General features: G+C 57.4%; 2 protein-coding genes across 17 annotated transcripts; one reads left to right on the top strand and one right to left on the bottom strand.

Moving 5' to 3' along the window:
• Positions 1-1,274: 1,274 nt before the first annotated feature.
• On the bottom strand, positions 1,275-11,894 carry PMPCA (peptidase, mitochondrial processing subunit alpha). Of its 4 annotated transcripts, XM_019951417.3 has the most exons (13): positions 11,763-11,894; positions 10,396-10,598; positions 9,885-9,964; positions 9,577-9,659; positions 7,826-7,920; positions 6,982-7,082; positions 6,109-6,372; positions 5,710-5,802; positions 5,497-5,615; positions 5,301-5,391; positions 5,149-5,211; positions 3,248-3,392; positions 1,275-2,223 (listed from the first exon to the last, which is right to left on the bottom strand). In XM_019951417.3, the coding sequence occupies exons 1-13, from the start codon at positions 11,831-11,833 to the stop codon at positions 2,054-2,056; spliced, it is 1,578 nt and encodes a 525-aa protein (XP_019806976.2). In that variant the 5' UTR covers positions 11,834-11,894; the 3' UTR covers positions 1,275-2,053. The 4 variants fall into 4 exon arrangements, with proteins under 4 accessions (XP_019806976.2, XP_019806978.2, XP_073662931.1 ...); XM_019951419.3 differs by lacking the exon at positions 11,763-11,894 and having other exon boundaries at positions 7,826-7,918; positions 10,396-10,533; XM_073806830.1 differs by lacking the exons at positions 1,275-2,223; positions 3,248-3,392 and adding an exon at positions 3,403-4,414.
• A 36-nt stretch (positions 11,895-11,930) lies between these two features.
• On the top strand, positions 11,931-18,822 carry ENTR1 (endosome associated trafficking regulator 1). 13 transcript variants are annotated; one of them, XM_033859069.2, is made up of 11 exons: positions 11,931-12,156; positions 12,257-12,406; positions 13,144-13,212; positions 13,973-14,085; positions 14,383-14,784; positions 15,306-15,379; positions 15,740-15,862; positions 15,982-16,093; positions 16,415-16,477; positions 16,910-17,049; positions 17,779-18,822. In XM_033859069.2, exons 1-11 carry the CDS (start codon positions 12,087-12,089, stop codon positions 17,876-17,878), a joined length of 1,416 nt encoding a protein of 471 aa, XP_033714960.1. In that variant the 5' UTR covers positions 11,931-12,086; the 3' UTR covers positions 17,879-18,822. The 13 variants fall into 13 exon arrangements, with proteins under 13 accessions (XP_033714960.1, XP_033714958.1, XP_033714963.1 ...); XM_033859067.2 differs by having other exon boundaries at positions 16,853-17,049; XM_033859072.2 differs by lacking the exon at positions 15,740-15,862.
• The last annotated feature ends 209 nt before the right edge of the window (positions 18,823-19,031 follow it).

Here is a 19,031-nt window from a genome sequence, read left to right as displayed (position 1 = left end):
CTCCTGTAAGAGGCTGTCACGTTCCAAAGCAAGAAGCTCGGTCTCTCCTGGCCCCTGTGCTGTGCTCCTGTGCCCCCGCCCACTGCCCCCAGGTAAGTGTCCTCTGAGAAAGGGCTTTTAGGGCATAGTGAGCACTTCAGACTTGAGTGAATCGTGATCAGTGATGTAAAGCCAACTCCCACGAATACCGACATCAAACTTTTATTCGCCTCCGCTTCCAAGATATGGAGTGTAATTCTAAAGCAATACACACGCAATCTTTTGATACAAACGGGAGAAATTCCATTAATGAGAAGGCACAGCTAATCCCATCTGATTTCAAGAAACTCCTCAGGTTGTATGTATAAAATTTTGCTCAAAGAATATGCCATTGAGCTTTGAATCAATTAACAGAAAAACTCTTTTGTTACAAAGGTTTTTGTGGTAACGGGGCTCGAAATGAGTAGGGTTTTATGGATTCCTTCCAGGCATTTTCTCTGACCCAAATCATGGAGAAGAGAGTTAACGCGACACTGGCGTGTATTAGTTTGGCTTGACATTGGGCTTCGTGTCCTTGAGGGGGGGTCACTGCGTCCACCTCATGGGTCCGAAGTGAAGCAGTTTACTTACCATGAGCCGTTAGACTTCAGACGAATGGGCTTTCACTTGGACGTTTAGGTTGAAATTCAAATGAACACAAATGAAATCGACCAGGGTCTGGAAAATAAGCCTCATAAGGAATTGCGAAATCCGGCCGAGCGTGAGGGTGGCTTTTAAAATCTGCCTCTCGTTCTCTCCAACGCGCTGAGTCCTGCCACGGGCCACAGGCCAGCCAGTCCCCAAGGGCCAGACTCGGCGTGGGCGCCAACGAAGGCACGCACGGGGCTCTGGGAACAGCAGGGACAGCGCATAGGGTGGGCGGGGTTGAAAGGGTGGAGGGAAGGCCCCCAAGTGAACGGGGCGACGGGGGGCGGGGGTAAAGGGGGAGGAGAGAGGGAGGGGTGGGTGTCCAGGAGATAGAAAGCCTGGGTGAGCGCCAGCTCCCGCAAGAGGAACCTGGGCCCGGCTCCCGGGACGCCTCGCGCTCCCGCGCTCCCTCCCAGCCAGCCCGGTCACCACAGGACGTTCCTAACAACTGGAATTCACGCCTTTGGCCCGCTTGCCATGAGCCTGGGGCTCCCACCCAGCAGACTGGAGCGGAGCAGGCGAAGGACAGCAGGGGCCCAGACACCTCCCACCTGGGCCAGGGTAGGTGTGCAGTAAAGGGATGGAAATAAAGGGACAAGAGGCCCCAGCAACATGAACGGACGTGACAGAAGTGACGCCGAAACGTTTATTTGATGGCCTCAGATCGCCCCTCCCTCTCCCAGCTGGACAGCAGGGGTGCACTTAGCGTTTCAGAAAATACGGCCTGGAGACGACTCTTCTCCACAGAGCTTTGTGGCCCGGTTCTGTGCAGCCCGCTGGCGGCCAGGAAGCCGCCCTCTGAACCACGGCAGCGTCAGAAGGACCCACGGCAGCCACTGCAGGTGCCCAGCCCTGCAGGGCCCCGCGTGCGGCCTCAGCCCTCCCGCCTTTCAAGCCCGCCTCCCCTGCCCCAAGCTCCCCAAGCTCCCCACCTCTGAAATCAGAGCCTTACTCCTGAGGGCAAGAGGCCACCCCTCACTGGTCAAGCTGGACGGCGCATCGCCCCGGGACCCTCAAGGTGCTGGCATGGGTGGCCCTGGCCTCCCAGATGCAGGCGGGCTGATGGGCCCGGGGGCCTCAGAGGAGAGGTCAGGCCTCGCCCGCCCAACGACCACCGGCCTCGGAGAACCGCGCAGTCCCCCACCTGCCGAAACCCCTGGGGAAGCAGGAAGACTAGCCCGGCTCGACGCCAGCCGGCTGCCCCAGCCTCCCTGCGCTTCCCGTTTCCAGCTGCAGTGGTGGAGAGCAATCTTTATTCCACTGATTGGCACGTCCAATTCTGAAGGAATTCACATTTAGGAAAAGTCCCACAGTCTGCACCGTCTGTGAACGTCTGCCCTAAAGTCACCCCAAAGAAACGCGTGTGGACCGTGCTGCTGCGGCGCCTCTACCGGAAGAGCCGGTACGTCCTGGGCAGGCGCCCGTCCTTATTCGCCAGTGCCGCCTGGACGTGCTCGTACGCCGGCAGATCGCTCAGGTCCCCCAGGGCGGCCACTGCGGGCTTCCTGCGGAGCATTGCAGAAGCAACTCTCTTGATGTCCTCTGGCTTCACATCGCCTGGCACGGGGAAGAGAGGTGTCAGGTGAACACCCGACCCCGCGTGGACCCCACTCCTCTCCATGCCGTGGCTGCGGTCCTGAACAGACAAGAGGGGCCCCCAACCTGCCACCGCCTCCCCACCTGCGGAGGAGGGATGCTGAGGACCCCAGAGGGTCCAAGCGCAGCCACGTGTGGACCGCACAGTGAGCTTCTTAGTAAATGAGCAAGTGTCAATTTCAACTGCATTAGGACATGCCCATCCCAACAGGAGTTAATGTAATTAATTAAAAAAAAAAAACCCTCAGCTACGAGTTACCTACATGGCGAGTCTGCAAGGAGGGGAAAACCAAAGCCTCAGCACTGCGTGGACGAAGGGTAAGGTCAGAACGAGGGGGGCTGAGGGGCTGCACACGTGGCCCAGCCTTGGAGGAGGGAACCACACCCCTGGGAACTTATTTTCTACAGAAGACGAGGCCTCAGGGAGATCAGGTACTGTCATACTCTAGGGGCTGAGGGGCTGCACGTGGGCGGGGCAAGCACTGTCCTCAGCAGGACTCCAAACCCAGCAGATGCCCGGGGACCATGTCAGCTTCACCCTGGGCGACTCGGCCCCGCAGAGCAGTAGGCAGAGCCCTTCTGGGGTTGCGGACCCTTTGGGAATCTGACAAAGCTAAGATTAACCTGTCCCCCAAAGAGTCACAAACAAGTACAGCTTGGCATCCTGGAGGCTCAGGGCCTCCTGAAGGCCACTCACAGGAGGCCACGGACACCTGCCACAAGCCCCCGGGGCAGCGCTGCTGGAGCTGGTGTCTCTCCACGCACAGCACGGCACCGGGCCACGCACTTTCCACCCACTTTCCCATTGAATATGCATTGAAACCTGTAGGGGTCGTGAGAGGCCCTTTCATTAGGGGGCCAAAAGCTGGAGTCACACGGGTAAGGCGCTCAGCCGGCGCTGGCAGGGCCGGGAAGCAGACCTGGGAGAGGACAAGGCTTGGGGTGCGGTCCTGCGGGGCCACCCCGCCCTGGGCCCGGGACTCACGGATGAGCGCACACAGCTCGTGGGGCAGCTTCCTGGAGCGGGTGGCCAGCACCTGCCTCCCCACGTCCTCGAAGATGACGGGCCTGGCCTCCAGGTTCATCATGAGCATGGACATGAGCTGCGTCTTGGCCCGCTCCAGCTCCACCTGCGGGGTCACACGGCTCAGTCCCTGGGCTCACGCCCGTCTCCCAGCCAATCGCGAACGGCCCGGCCAGCAGAGGGGCTGACGGACGTGTCCTGGCGAAGGGTCTTCCGCTTACCCGGGGCTAAATAAGGGAACACGGCCCCCTGTGCCTGGGCTCGCGGCCCAAGTCACCGGCAGATCCTGCCATGTTTCTGCCTCTGTGCTTTCTGGGTCACGGCTAGAACTACACTAATAGGGCCTTTACCACATTCGAAATAAGGGAGAAGTATGTGCTTCCCTGGAGTTCTTGGGTTTACACTTTGCCATGCAGCATGAGCAGGGAAGAACACCAAACACCCAAACTGCAGGACCCCAAAGCTGGCCACACATTGAAATCACAAGGAAAACAAACTCAGCACCGGCTCTGGGGCTCCCCGCAAATCCCGGAGCAGGGTCTTGTCAGCTACGTTCACCGCGCTCCCTGGGAAATCTGCAGGAGCCAGCTCAAACTACCAGCTCTGTATCTGGGGCCAAGTTTAAGGCTGCAGCTCCAGCGAGTTCCGTTCCTGAAGCCCAGCCTGGAGTGCAAGGGCAGAGACGGGGGCGCTGGTGAGAGGTGCAGGCCGCCCACCGGGGAGCTCTCAGGCCTGGAGAACAGGTGCTGGAAAACATCTCAGCTGCCTAGAGTCTGTGTATCTTTTGAGTAAAGTAACTCCTGATTTAACACACGTCTTGATGACTTTTGCAAGTTCAGGCAAATAATTTTTATCTCAAGTTGCCTTCACGTTAGAGAAAAACACTTTTTCTAGCCGGACGCTAATGGAACCACCACGTGTAAATTTTTAAACACGTTTTTATTTTTAAAATAATACTTCTTTTTCTGATTAAAAAGGGAGTATGGGGGCTTCCCTGGTGGCGCAGTGGTTGAGAGTCCGCCTGCCAACGCAGGGGACACGGGTTCGTGCGCCGGTCCGGGAAGATCCCACATGCCGCGGAGCGGCTGGGCCCGTGAGCCATGGCCGCTGAGCCTGCGCGTCCGGAGCCTGTGCTCCGCAATGGGAGAGGCCACAACAGTAACAGGCGTATCGCAAAAAAAAAAAAAAAAAAAAAAAAAAAAAAAGAGTTAAAAAAGGGAGTATGTGGTTACTGCAGAACACATGGAACGTACAGAAGAGAAGCCCTGAAGTGAACCACACCCGCTGACCCCGAGCAGGCTCACACGCTGCGCTTCTCTGCTGCTGTGTGCGTGTACGTGCCTGTGCGCGTGCGTGTGCACACACGTGTCTGGGCACGCCTCCACGTGTAGTGTGTATATAGAATCTGCTTATTGGTGCCACTTCTGATCCAGGAAAAAAAGCAAGACTTCTAAACACGCGTGGTATAATAAAAAGTAAATGAAAAAAATGAGGGAACAAAATCTCAGGTCAAAACGTAAACCAGAACCAGGAAAGAGCTAGAAAAATGCCCTGCGTGGCCCGCTCGTTCTGCTCCACGCTGCTCCAATGTACCCTTTTACAGAAGGACACAGGGCAGGCATAGGAGGCACAGGCTCGGTCAGAGAAAGCAGACCTGGCGCTGGGGGGGTTCTCAGCATCAAGACCAGGGAGGACGGGCTCCCACGGGGGCAGGTCTGGGTCACCCCGGGGCTGTGCTGTCCTGGCTGGGATGCTGGTGGTGTGGGCACAGAGCAGGGGCCCTCTGCCGGCCAACCCTACACCATGTTCTCTACCCATCGAACACCACAAGGATGTTAGAAATGGCTCCGAGCCCTACTTACCACATCCACAGTTCCAGCCATTAAAACAAACTCTCTCGTGATGATTTCCACCATTTCTCTAACCTGTAAGAGAGCGTGGAGCGGGAGAGCATGATCTCAGCCCAGCAGCCTTCGTCCCCCGGTTCCCACAGTGAAGGAGGCCCGGCCCTCACCTGTCTGGGGTCGGCGCTGGCGTGAATGCACAGGAGGCCTGTGTCCTCGTAGCTGTGGTGGTAGGAGGTCGCGTTGTACATCCAGTGGTGCCTGTGAGGGACGTGGGGAGAGGGACGCCAGGAAGGTGTCAAGGCCCCAGAGCATGCTCGGCTGGACCGGCGGCCCCGACGCAGCGGGCGAGGGCACCCAACCCACCTGTTGAGCACGTTGAGGTAGAGCCTGGTGAACATGCCCTTGCCGGGCCCGCCGGCCGAGAAGGAGCCGCCGCCGCCCATCATCATGTTCAGCACCGCGAAAGGGAGGAAGTCCCCCTCCTGCGGCAGACGGATGGCAGAGCTCAGCCTGGGCTGAGCCCGCGCAGGTGTGAGGCCTGCTCCAGGACGCCCTGCCTGACCGCCCAGGACTCACCAAGAAGGAACAGCTCTCCAGGCCAATCATGATGTGCGTGAGCTCAGGGAACGGGGTGGGGCCCAGGCTGACACTGGACATGTCCCTTTCCAGCTGGAACCAAGAATGCACTCAGTGAAAGACGCGTGAACTCAGTGAAAGACCACCCGGCCTCGCACGCTTCTCAGGTCAGGTGGTATATAAACGGGTCTACAGAAACCGTACACCAATATCAGGAAACCCCTCGAGAGGCGCGAGCCAGCCGAGCCTCCAGTCCAGGTGGAACTTGGCTCTAACAGGAACACGGGTTAAGGTGAAGCCGGGTTAAGGCGACCCTAACACCTTCAGGATAAACACAAGATCGATCACACTAAAAAAAGAAGTCAAAGAAAGCGTACACAACCCGAGATCATGGCTCACCTTGACGATGCCCCCCGTGTACTGTGCCACCGATCCGTCCACGTGCACGGCCGCCCCACTGCCCCAGGCAGGGCGGGTGCCCAGCAGGTACTTCCGGGCGCATTCCACCAGCTGCTCGTGCCCCACCCCCACCCCGGCCAGCACCATGCGGTCCGGGGTGTAGTAGTTTCTCAGGTAGGAGTGAAGCACCGATCGATCGATCTTTGCTATGTTCTCCGTAGGGCAGAAGCGGTGGAGGCCAACTGTGTTCTCCCTGTAGGCGGCCTTGATAAAGGAAGCAAGAGACGCACGAGTGACAAGGAGAACACAGCCAGGTCTCCCCAGGCAGGCCGGGACGGCGGCGCCCCGCGGCCAGGTGGGAAAAGCCCGGGCCTCCCCAGGCAGGCCGGGACGGCGGCGCCCCGCGGCCTGATGGGAAAAGCCCGGGCCTCCCCAGGCAGGCCGGGACGGTGGCGCCCCGCGGCCTGATGGGAAAAGCCCGGGCCTCCCCAGGCAGGCCGGGACAGCGGCGCCCCGCGGCCTGACGGGAAAAGCCCGGGCCTCCCCAGGCAGGCCGGGACGGCGGCGCCCCGCGGCCTGATGGGAAAAGCCCGCCAGCTGCTCGTTTCAGCTCCCGTTTGGCAGGAACAGCTCTGTGTGTTTACAGAAAGAGTAAACCTGCCTCTCCGGAACAAAAACTCGTAAGAAATGTCAAATAAAAGGCTCACTCTACAAACCTCGTTACCGTAAGGATTAGAAAGTTTAAAACTTGCATAGCTAACAAATTCAGAAATTAAAAATGTTCTGCAAGGTGGCATCAGGCAGGTGAACGACCCCCGCCGAGCCCGGGGTCAGGGGGCGAGGCCGTGGAGGTGGCCCGCGTGTCCATCGCACCTCGTGAATCATCTCGGTGAGAAGGGGCTCCGGGTCGGGCCGCATGCCGAGGTCCTCCAGCTCAAACCGGACAGCCATACGCGTCAGCTCGATTTCTTCATCTGCAGAGAACCAGAGACGAGGCTCAGCCGGAGGCCGCCCCGAGCCTGGGTCGCCGAGCGGGGCCCAGTGTCATTCATCGGCAGGCACGGGCAGAGCCTCCTCTGCCTTCCTCTGCGGCAGAGCTGGGGGGCACTTGTACGAGCGACGGGGAGAGTGCCCTGCAGGCCGGGAAGAACTGTATGAACTGGGCCTCCTCCCCTCTGCCCGGAAGCAGCCACCTGGCCCCGCTCCGAGCCGTGGCTTCCTACCCGTACGAGGCACTGAGGTCCAGACACAGAGGCACAGACCAATGGCGGGGGTGTGTTTTATCAGGTAACTGGAACCTGGGAACCCCAAGGCCAGGCTGCTGTGAAACAGCGCAGCTAGCCTGGCCGGTGTCAACTCCCAGGAGGGAGCCTGAAGTCCTGCTGTCTGCAAGGCTGAGGACGGGAATGGGGGCAGAGACACAGACACTTCTGGTAGCACGTCAGTCAGGGCGTTTAAACACCGTCTGAGATGCTTTTCTGAAATGAAAGAACCATTTCGCTACAAACGTCAAAGGGCACAGAGAGGAAGTGTCCAAGTATTCAGTATCAAGGACGTTTCTAATCGTGAGCGCTGTTTCCAGTGACCCCCTGCTGACTGTCACTGGTGGGTGGGCCCAAGGCTCCATGACACAGCGCCCCTCCCCGGGGCAGTGAGTCAACACACCTCCCAGCACTGCCCCCCACCCCAGGACCCCTCAAGCAGGCCGAACGCACACCTGTTAGCCTGGGGTGCAGGACCACGTCTGCCAGCAAGCCAACTACCGTGTCCAGGCCTTTGGAATCAGCAGACACAGCATACATGGTGGTGTCTCTGGAAAAACCAACAAGACCAACATTGGGGGCACTAAGGTCACGACAGGTGTATGCTGGGGCGGCAGGGGAGGCGGCTACATCTTTCTGCGTCGAGGGTCAGCACACACCTGGGGCTATTTCCCCTTTCCCATCTTACACTGTAAACTCTTAGCAGGCAGGAACCCCAGCTGTGCACAGGCTAACTGCTGGAGTGGAAGACACTGTCCAGCCCAACTGGAGAGGCAGCTGAGCGGTTTTCACCAGCACAAGCCCCTCTGAGGCTACTCGTGTCATCCTGCGCTGAGTGTCCGCTAGGCGAACCGTCCACACGGGCGCATGCCTGGCCTTAGACGGCTGGGGGACAGAGACCGATTGTAACAGTAGCTCACAGCACGTGGCACTGTGACCAGACAGGCGCACTGAGGCAGGGGAGGCGCAAACGTGACAACCACAGAGCCACGAGGGCGGCACGGTCAGGCCAGAGACCACGCAGAGCGGGCCCAGCTGCCACGGGGAGAGGAGCGAGCCCTGGAGGGGAGACGTGGCCATCAGGGCCTCTGCAGGGAAGGGGCCATTCTTAGTGGGGAAGTGCTGTAGGACCACGTGGGAGAGCGGCAGGAACGGAAGTCTGAGCTGAGAATTAGCTGGCTGCACTGGGGCAGAACACAGGCCTGCCTGACCAGAGAAAGGAGCTCCCTGGGGAGACGGAGGATGAGATTTTTCACAAGAACACAGCCAACCAGTCTGGCTTTCATTCACGGGCAGCCGGGAGCCACAAGTTTCTGAACAGACCTTTTTTTGAATATGTGAACATGCCGTCAACTCTAATTCTTGGCATTTAACCTATGTTTTCTCTCTAATTTTTTTAGCATTCAGATCGAAATAACCAACCACTTAAAAAAAGTATGATCTAGGACTTCCCTGGCGGTCCAGTGGTTAGGACTCTGTGCTTCCACTGCAGGGGCCCAGGTTCAATCCCTGGTCGGGGAACTAAGATCCCACATGCCACCCGGCGTGGACCAAAAAAAAAAAAAAGGTGTGATCTCTGTCTGCTCATCTCACATTGCCCTGAGCAGAGCTTTCCAAAACACGCCCCACAATGGGCAGACAGACACCACCTGCCTTTGTCCACAGCACCCCCACCCCATCTGTGCCCCAGCTGCCTACTGAATCTTCCCCACCCCAAACCGACCACTGCCTCTTCCAGGCTGAACCTCTGCACCTGCTGTCTCCTCGGTCTGAGCCACGGTCGTCCGTTATTCCACCTGGCAGGCGCCTTCAAGCAGCAGCCCTGACGCCGAGTTGCCTACCGTTCCCTTCCTGACCTCCCCCACGGTCCCACCACCCTCGGCCCCTGGCTCCTGCGTCTACCACCCGTGGTGCAGCCCCTTGCCCCATCTGTGAGCATCCTGGGGACAGGCCTGCTCTGCATCCCCAGTGCCCAGCCAGCAGCCTGGCTCGAATGGCAGGGGAGGCTTGGCCCTCGGAGCGCATGCCTCTGTGTAAGTGTTGCCACGCACCCAACCCTCCACCCGAGTCTCTGCCTGGACCAGGGCTCACTTCTCACCATTCACCTCCATGGCCTCGCCAATGGGAGGGGCTCAGGGGGACTCTGACCAAGGATGAGGACAGTCCACATGATAAAAGGTGAGTCTGTGCGTGAAAGCTGGCGTACCTTGATGTCTGGCAGTCACAGATACCCCCGTGCTTCTCCAAGGTAAGCAAAATTTCATCTTTGCTGTCAAATCGATCAGTAGACTAGGAAAAATGAATAAGAGAACCTACGTAAGCCACGCAGAACAACCTCCAAGATACAGTTTTTAAGAAAAAAATTTACTTTTGCTTTCAGAACACTTAACTTAGAAACCTTAATTAGTATCAACTTGGCAACTCAAGCATTTATTAAAATATCCACTTTAGAAAAGCAAACCTTGACAGATTCTTCCCAAGTATAGCCTCAAAAATCACAAGTTGGACACTGACCGAAAATGCCAATTTTTCCAAAAAGTGAGCAATTCCACTGAGATATTTTGCTTCATATCTTGATCCAGAGTTAATAAGAACTGGCAATAAAAATAAAGTTGACAAGTTAAGTCAGATATTCAAAAGAGAAAATTTAATCAAAACAAACCTTTTAAAATTGTGAATATGACCGAAACAGCCAGATTTAAACACATGAGGACAAGTACGTACGTTACCTCGATTCCGAAGGTTTTCACAGCTACATACGTACGTCAGTATTTATAGAATTACGTACTTTATATCTGTGGTAGAAAACTTTTAGGATGACAGAAAGGCAGAAAGAAGGAAACAAAACCCACCACCAGGAGAGCCACCGTTCATACTCTGCTTACTAAATTTTCAGATTCTACGCCATGCTTTTTCACTCAGGACACAATTCATGAACGATGCCCTAAGTACAACTAACAGTCAACTGAAGTGTGTGCATGTTACAACAAAAGGGGCCGCCCGCGACGCTACCGACAGCACTTACTTCCTACTGTACAAAACTGTCCAAACTTATTTTGGGACGCCACACGAAGCCCATTCTCCAGTGTGGTGACTCTGGTTTCAAACTTTTCTTGTCCATCAACTGTGGCAAAAACAGGCTTGGGTACTCCGGGCAAGGGGGAAGAGAGGGGGATGCTGGGATAGGCACCGCCACTACTGAACTGCCTGTACGCAGGGGCTCCAAACCTGAAACACAGAAATCGGCCCAGGTATAATACAACTGAGATGGTGGGACCTGTGGTGACCACCTAGGTGCAGTTACTTGTGTTCTGTGTGCATTTAAAAAATCGGCATTTCCTTATCTAGAGGACTGACTTCTACACGTCTCCAGAGACAACACAGAGGAGTGACCGAGAACACCACTGAGGTGTTCCCAGGGACATGCGGCAAGTTGGTTCAGGCCTTTAGGCCTCAAATGCCGCCTCCATGAAAAGAGGGTTAAGTGGGTTAAGTCTGTTTCTACACACCGAGCACTTGGCCAAGCCCTGCCCTTCAACAGCCCCCTGGAGCCCAAGCAGAAGCCACATCTCTTCACGGGGTCCCGAAGGCCTCTAACTCCCCCTCCAAACTCATCTGCTAGCCCCCCACCGCCCCAGGCCCGGGTCCCACTGGCCAGTTGGTCCGTTCCCTGGACACACTGGGCCCATCATCCCCTCGCTGCTGTTCTTACGGTTCCCGGCCTGACCCGCCTTCCCCTGCACTGTTCACAGGGCTGACCCTTCTCTCAGTCCCCGTCCCTTGTCTCAGATGTCACCTCCTCGTAAGCTGCTCCTCCTCGTTCCACCTGAAGTTAGTCTCTCCTGTTTCTTACCGCCGAAGGCGGCTTACTCCCTTTAAAACTGACACTTTGGGCATGAGACTGCCTGGACCCAGTGCCTGGTTTCTGTCCCCATCGCACCCAGGATCTCACAGCGAGGGATCAACACCCATCTGTCGCCTGAATGAAAGCGCCAGGGCGGGAAAAGGCCAGACATCCAGAGGAGAGAGGACAGAGCACAGCAGTCAAGGACATGGCTCTGGCGACCACAGAACCCAGGCTTGCCGGCTCGGCCTCACAAGGGGGCACGCGGCCGGAAGGGGCCGAGGGGGAGATGACACGTGACTTCGGACGAGCACCCCCCGACCGCCCGGGAGGAGAGGGCGGGAGAGAGGCGGATGGGGCTCGGGACCGGAGCCCGGGGCGCCATGGGGGTAAGTGCCCCCGTCGCCTCGGGGACCGGACGGGGGTCCCGCACTCCCAGCCCGCTTGCCGGGCGCCGCCCCTCGGCGTGGGGGAGCCAAAGGCGGAGCGTCCAGAAGGGCGCGGGCCGCCCCAGCCCCCGGCCGATCCCCGGCCGGCGCTCGGCTCACCTCAGCCGCGAGCGGCCCCACGAGCCCGAGCCTCGCAACAGCCCCGTCGCCGCCAGCACCATAGCCGCCATCTTGAGTCACCGCCCACCGACTCTGTCGTCACTTCCTGTTCCGCCTCCGGCCCCCCGCCCCCCCGGCGCCGGCCCGAAGCGTTCGGGCTTGCGTTTCCGGTGCGCGGAGCAGAAGCAGCGGCCGGAGGCTCGGAGCAGCGGCCGAGGGGCGGGCGGCTGGGGCGGTCGACTTGGGCCGCGGCCTGGGCGGAGTCGGAGCCATGGAGCCGCCGCTGCCGGGCTAGGGAGGGCTGGCGCCGCGGGGCCCGCGGCGATGGCGGGCTACGCGCGTCGCCCCGGCGTCGCCCCGCTGTCCCGGGCCCGGAGCCTCGTCATTCCGGACGGTGAGCGGGCGTGGGGCGGGCGGGGGTCCGCGGCCCGGCGTCCGCGCTGAGGCCCAGGTGAGGCGGGCGCGCGGTGAAGTCGCTTTTGTTGTTATTACAGCTCCCGCGTTCTATGAGCGCCGGTCTTGTCTCCCCCAGCTAGACTGTGAGCGCCCCCAAGCCAGGGACCTGGAGTCCCACTTCTTCGGCATTCGGCCGACGTTTATGTGCTATGTGCCCAGTCCGGTGCTAGCTTCCGTGGGAGACACAGGTGAGAGACGAGCCTCAGGGACTCCCGGTGCCGGCACTACCTGTAGGTCCCGCGCGATAGCGCAACTCACCCCCGGCCCAACGGTGACCACTAGCCCCACCGTGCGCCGGGCGCGGGGAGTAGGAAACGTAAGTGGATAGGAGTCCCGTCCCCTGGAGCTCACAGTCTCCTCTTGGAGAACCCCCTGCCCCCCCAGCCAGACAGTTCCAGTACACCGTGGCAAATGCCGGCATAGAGGTAGGCCCAGTGGCAACACAGGAAATCACCTTGCTTTCTCAGGTGGGAGGATGAGGGAACCTTCATCCAGTAGGCCAGGCTGGGAAACCAGGTGTAGCCATCCTCTGGTCGCTGCAGCTGGGCAGAGGCCATCTTTAGTTCATCCTAATTCTCCCCAAGCGGCTACACTGCCTGCCTGGGGTCCAGGGTGTTCAGGGAGCGTTTAGGTGGTTCTGTCAGGGTCTGAGAGCCCATGACAAGCCACGAGGGCATTCAGGAGGCACCATAAGACGGAGGACGTGCGCCTGCCCCGCGGGGCATCAGACCTACGGGAGCTTTTTCAGAATCACAGCTGCCAGGGCCCACGAATGTCAGACCATCTCCAGGGGCAGGAGCCCGGGGGCTTGTGCTTTGAAAGTTGCCCAGGCCGTAAGAGCCACTGCAGTAGAGACCGCATGTCAAAACAAGTTGTGGTCATAAAGGCCTCCCGTGATCACGGTGGGGTGATGATGTCTCTGCAGATTTGGGCTATGGAAAGGGGAAAGGCACTATGCACGGTCCATCAGGAGCCCAGAATACACACTTTGGAGGTACAGTAGTTCAGTAACCCTTTCTTTTTTTCTCCGTCCATGCCTCTATGTGGCAGGCACGTGCCCAGCAGCAGGGCTGGCAGTCTGACAGCATATAACCCGAAAGAGCAGATGGGGGTGGAGCCCCACAGTCGATCTTGACCAGCGGGTGGAGGGAAAGTGGGCACAGGGGCAGGAGAACCTGGGCATGAGGGATGGCAGGGGGTGGGAAGTCACACCTGAGGGGTCTGAGGAGACAGTGGGGCCAGGGTTACAGGAGCCAACTTCATACAGGGTTGACACCTGGGCTTGGATCACTGGTGGGCCAAAAGGGCCGCAGGGTGGCTGGTTGGGTACCAGCAGAGTGGGAAAGAGAAGGGAGAGCTGGAGAGTGAGTGGGGAAAAGGCTGGAGGTGGAGCAGTGGTTCCTGACGTGGCTGCACGTCCGCTCTGCCAGCCTCCAGCGTAGGCTGCAGCCCAAGCCCTTTGCATGGGAGTGGAGGCGCGTGGCAGCCTTAGATGTCCCCAGGTGGACCCCGTGGGCAGCAAGGTGCGGGGACCGAGGAGCTGGGACGAGAAGGAGAATTTAGAATGCCCGAGTTGGTCTGTTTTATCAGCCAGCTTTCTCGTTTCCCAGTGTCGCTGAGGTCTGGTGGAAGGACGAGGGCAGTGTTCCCCATCTTAGGTGGGGTCGTGTTCAGGAAAGAGCAACGAATAGGGACGTTCCCTTTAAGGACCTTCAGAAGACGTTTCACGTTTGTGACGTCTGTTATCATCTCAGGTGAGAAACTTGGAGATCTTGAAGAGGCAAATCCATTCTCCTTTAAAGAGTTTCTGAAAAGCAAGAACCTTGGCCTGTCGAAAGAGGATACTGACAGCAGAATTTATTCAAAGGTAAACCTAAGGCGTTGTTTGCAGCGACCTTAGACAGAAAACCCTTCCGGAGGCCGTCTCTCTTCTGACGTGCAGTGTTGCTTCCCAGGAGGCTGGCCGAGGGCTGTGGGGCAAAGCGGGGCAGCTGCTGCTCCCGGTGGAGAAGCCGTGTGGCACTCAGAGCCGTTTGGGTCCTTCCTGCCCCCCACATTCTCGGCAGCCAAGATGGGCCCTTCTTCTTGTTCCAACCTCAGACGTCTAGGAAGAAGGGCCTGCGACGGCTCCGGAGCCTGAGCGTCGCCTCCCTGTCTTCTTCAGGAAGCCACGAGGCACTCGCTGGGACTCGGCCGCAGCTCCCCCACCTCCCAGGCCATGGGGTATGGCCTGGAGCATCAGCAGCCGTTTTTCGAAGACCCGACAGGGGCTGGCGACCTCCTGGACGAGGACGAGGACGAAGGGTGGGACGGGGCCTACCTGCCGTCTGCCGTGGAGCAGACCCACTCCTCCAGGGTTGCCGCCAGCACGTCGCCCTGCAGCACCTATGTCTCCTTTTTCTCCAACCCGTCGGAGCTGGTGGGGCCTGAGTCTCTGCCTCCGTGCATGCTGAGCGACTCCGACTCCCGCGTCTCCCCAGCCGGGAGCCCCAGCACCGACTTCACAGTCCACGGAGAGTCTCTGGGGGACAGGCACCTTCGGACGCTGCAGATAAGTTACGAAGCAGTAAGTGAGGGGGCTGTGCGTCGGCACCCTGGTCGCGGCTCGTGTCTAAGCAGCATTCTTGGAGGAAACCTGGAGCCCCCGGTGTCCCTGATGGCCGGGGGTGGGCTCTAAGGACAAGACAGCCTGTGGTCTGTCTGACCGGCAAGAGCGTAACCGCCAAAGTCCTGCGGAGGGCTGTGAGGGGGCGTGAACTGGAGCAGAGGGAGATCCTCAACGCGCTGCCCTCAGAAAAGGGTCCACCCCAGCTGGTGGCTCGGGGACAGCTTGCCCGGTGTCCTGAGGGCATTTGAAAAATTATAGTCACCTAAGAGTTATAAGATCTCAGTAAGACTGGAGTCTGTGACTGTAGTAGGCCTGTAAAAAGCAGAAAACCTTGTTCTTGGTTTTTCTCTGTATGTGGACCGTAGAGTGGCTCTTGCAATGTTTTTGTTTATCAAGAAGTTGCAGAGCCAAGTAACAGAAGTACACATACCTTTGCAGTGAGACACCAAGCTTCTAATGAGGATTTTCTTTTTCTGCAGCTGAAAGATGAAAATTCTAAGCTAAGAAGAAAGCTGACCGAGGTTCAGAGCTTCTCTGAAACTCAAACAGAAATGTACGTAAGTTTTGAGTTAGGCTTGCAATTCAAATTATCTTCTGACCCTCAAAGAAACCAATGCGAAAACGATAACGAAGTATCAGAATTGGACTGTGCCTGGGTTTTTATTGTTTGTTTTTTTGTTTTGTTTTTTAAAATTAGTTTGTTTATTTAACTTATTTATTTTTGGCCGCGTTGGGTCTTCGTTGCTGTGCGCGGGCTTTCTCTAGTTGCGGCGAGCGGGGGCTACTCTTCGTTGCGGTGCACGGGCTCTAGGCATGCAGGCTTCAGTAGTTGTGTGAGAGTGGGTTTTATTGCATTAAATCCTCAGCATCAGATACGTTTCTTATGTTTTGTGTAAAAGTGTGTTTGAAACAGAGCAAAATCAACCCCACTTGACAATGGAGCAGCAGAGCTGTCAGACGGCCCCAGGGCGCCCCTGACCGCCAGCCAACTGGCATCCAGCTCTGAGGTGGTCGCCTCACAGCTGTTCCTCCCAAGGTGCATTCTGAAACCTTGTGGTTTTTATTTGATCAAATCCAATTAAAACTTTTTATAGTCTGACATTCTTAGAATTAGTCAAGGGAGTTACTAGTCACCTGGGCTTTTTCCTTAACAAGGGTGAGGACGCTCGAGCGGAAGTTAGAAGCGAAAATGATCAAGGAGGAGAGTGACTACCATGACCTGGAGTCGGTGGTGCAGCAGGTGGAGCAGAATCTGGAGCGCATGACCGTGAGCAGACAGGCGCCTGGCTCGCAGTGGGGCGTGGGCGGGGCCAGCCTGGCTGGACATGGTCCGGTGTCTGCTGTGTCACTCCCCACAGGGCACTGAGTCCTGCCCCGGGGGCACATGGGTCTGGGTGGGCCCAGGCAGGCCGGCAGTGAGCAGGGCCCCTCACAGTGGGCTGCCCAGCCTGACGGGGAGGGAGGGGGACGGGGAGGGAGAGGGACGGGGAGGGGGAGGGACGGGGAGGGAGGGGATGTGCCCTGCGTCCATTTTACCGTGTCAGTGATGCCTCTTATTTTTTTTCTCTTTTTGTGGGGGGAATAACAGAAACGGGCAGTAAAGGCCGAAAATCACGTCCTAAAACTGAAACAGGAAATCAGCTTGCTCCAGGTAACTAGAGAGAGGGGCTTAAACGGTTCACATATTCGTGAATTCCAAAAAGGGCACCAAAGAGTCTCTGCTGGGGTTTCCTCCGCTCGCCCTCCCGCTCCCCCGCAGTTGAAGCACCCAGATCAGGACAGCCTGAGCTTTCGTCCCGGGCCTCCTGGTTGTGCCCAACAGGAGTGTCAAGGGCATCACTATAGAGCGGGGGGTGGCACGTGCACACCAGACGACAGGCGAGGTACCAGGGACGGCATTAGGCCCGTGTCCTTTAGGAGGCCTGCTACCCCCCAGTTAGGAAAGGGCATCATCCCCTTGTCGCCTCTACCTAGGGTGCCTTGTCTGGTTTCAGTCAGATGGCCTTTTAGCTGCTCTCCTGTTTAGCCAGGAAAAAGCCCTAACGCTGCCACGCCCGTCCCCTCCCCCCCACCCCGGGCCCAGGCGCAGGTCTCTAACTTCAAGCACGAGAACGAAGCCCTGCGGTCCGGCCAGGGTGCCAGCCTGGCAGTGGTGAAGCAGAACACCGACGTGGCCCTGCAGAACCTCCGCGTCGTCATGAACAACGCGCGCGCCTCCGTCAAGTGAGTGCAGGGCCTGGAGGGGTGCTTAGCCGATGTTTCCAGCTGCAGCCTTGGGGGGTGGGGCTCAGTGATCCTGTTCACTCGGCACTCATACGACACATCCTTGGCGAGCAGGCCCTCCACGGTCTGCGGGGGGATAACCGTTCTCACCTGGGAGGCTTGAGGGTTAACGTCAGCCAGACCTGAATCTCCTACAAGACACCAAGGTTTTGAGTGAAAAAGAATAATACTTTCCCTCTTATAAAAACACATACACTTGAAGAAGGCCCAAGACGTGCAGGGCACAGTGAGGCTCCTGGGAGGGGTCGGTTGCCGTCGTCGTGATCTCTCTCCCGCGGGGCTGAGCTCAGCAGCAGCGGTGTCCGGTCAGAGCCGCTGGTAGGGAAGCCCATCGGGTGTCCAGACACAGCTGTGGGTAGAGAAGCCCGTCTCGTTTAAGTCCAGTACAAAGAGTCTCTTGAGACTGAATCTAAGATTTAAAAACTCTGCACTTTTCACTCTGGAACTTCTCTGCTTTAACGCTTCTGGGTTTTTTTTGGGGGGTGGGGGCGGGGGGCTGCGTTGTGTGGCTTGCGGGATCTTAGTTCCCCAACCAGGGAACCAACCTGTGCCCCCTGCAGTGGAGGCGGGGAGCCCAAACCACTGGACTGCCAGGGAGGTCCCAAAGCTTCTGTTATTGCCCTGGAGCAGTTGTAGAAACCATCTGTAACATCTGTGCTTTTATTTCAGGCAGCTGGTTTCTGGAGCTGAAACATTGAATCTTGTTGCTGAAATCCTTAAATCTATAGACAGAATTTCTGAAATTAAAGATCAGGGGGAGGAGTCTTGAGACCCACGGAGGTGCTTCCAGCTCACAGCTCTGTTTACATCCTGAAACCATTACCCGATGGATTCCAACATGCCACCATGTCTCTGAATGTGCAGTCTTCACACACAGTAAAGATACCTATCACAAGATACTAATTTCACGGCCTGGAACAGTATCATGAGCCGCACACAGGGAGGAGCAGCCCCTGGATGCGAGAGCCGCACCTGTGCTCCGTGTAGCCCTCCTTGGTGAGCTACGGGCGCTGATCATCTGCTGGAAGACATTTCTATAAAAGCCGGTGCTTTTTTTTAGAGTTACTAAACAAAAACAGCAATTCTGTGATGAGTGTTTTCCATTGTCATTCTAGAATATGAACTGTAAGATAAGTTCAGTTGATCGTCTTTGCTTTCGTAAGTAGAGAAAAACACTAAATGAGTCACAACGTAAGCGCTCGCCTCAAACAGGGACCTGTGCCTTACTGGCGGTGCTCTGCACCCCCTCTGGCTCACAGCCCACTCCTTCAGCTTCAGGGTGGGGGTGGGGGCTCCTGTGGTTGGTGACCTGAGCGTGGATGCCCCACAAGGTGGTTGCCATTATCTTCCCGCAGGGATCAAGGTCAGCACGGGCATTCCACGGTGGGGCACCACCTAAGTGCACTGGAAAACTGGTTTTGGCTGGAGGGTTTTGCTACGCATTCCACGCGGCATCTTGGATGGCATGTAGGATTCAGGGACTTGGAGGATGACATGTAGGATTCAGGGACTTGGAGCCGAGGCAGAGCCTTCCCAGGTCAGGGCGATGTCTCCCCGGGTGCCTTTCCAATCCCTTCCTGTTGGAGGGGAGGCGTAACGTGCACTAGATGCCTTTTTGGCTGTTTTCCTACGGATGTTATTTTTTTAACTAAACGTCCTTTTTGCATCCTGTTCAAATTGACAGTTTTCTTATTTAATAAATTCTAAAATTCATATGCAGTGTCCTTTTTTTTCCTAATTCAGCCCGTTCTTTATGCTTGAGAATCACGCTGCTGACCGTGGCCTAATTGGTGGTTTGTGCTGATAAATGAAAACGCCCAGGGGGTTAGGGTGGACCCACACCGGCTGCTAGGCTCGGCCGCAGGAACAGCGCGCTGCGGACACGCGCGGCACAGCTGCGTGTCTTGGGTGGGACAGGTTGG

This window comes from Tursiops truncatus, chromosome 6 (genome assembly GCF_011762595.2).
Source record: "Tursiops truncatus isolate mTurTru1 chromosome 6, mTurTru1.mat.Y, whole genome shotgun sequence".
NCBI lineage: Eukaryota > Metazoa > Chordata > Mammalia > Artiodactyla > Delphinidae > Tursiops > Tursiops truncatus.
The sequence above is the reverse complement of the archived record's forward strand: the minus strand, read 5'-3'. Positions and strand labels throughout refer to the sequence as shown.

What these genes read in the sequence shown, in the direction of transcription:
- PMPCA (XM_019951417.3), bottom strand. Translation starts at nt 11,833, where the DNA reads ATGGCGGCTATGGTGCTGGCGGCGACGGGGCTGTTGCGAGGCTCGGGC. An exon ending in TGGAGAGCTGTTCCTTCTTG is followed by an intron (nt 5,616 to 5,709) that starts GTGAGTCCTGGG and finishes CGTCTGCCGCAG; the next exon opens with GAGGGGGACTTCCTCCCTTT. An exon ending in TACCTCAACGTGCTCAACAG is followed by an intron (nt 5,392 to 5,496) that starts GTGGGTTGGGTG and finishes CGTCCCTCACAG; the next exon opens with GCACCACTGGATGTACAACG.
- ENTR1 (XM_033859065.2), top strand. Translation starts at nt 12,087, where the DNA reads ATGGCGGGCTACGCGCGTCGCCCCGGCGTCGCCCCGCTGTCCCGGGCC. An exon ending in TCACAGCTGTTCCTCCCAAG is followed by an intron (nt 15,863 to 15,981) that starts GTGCATTCTGAA and finishes TTCCTTAACAAG; the next exon opens with GGTGAGGACGCTCGAGCGGA. An exon ending in AGAATCTGGAGCGCATGACC is followed by an intron (nt 16,094 to 16,414) that starts GTGAGCAGACAG and finishes GGGGAATAACAG; the next exon opens with AAACGGGCAGTAAAGGCCGA.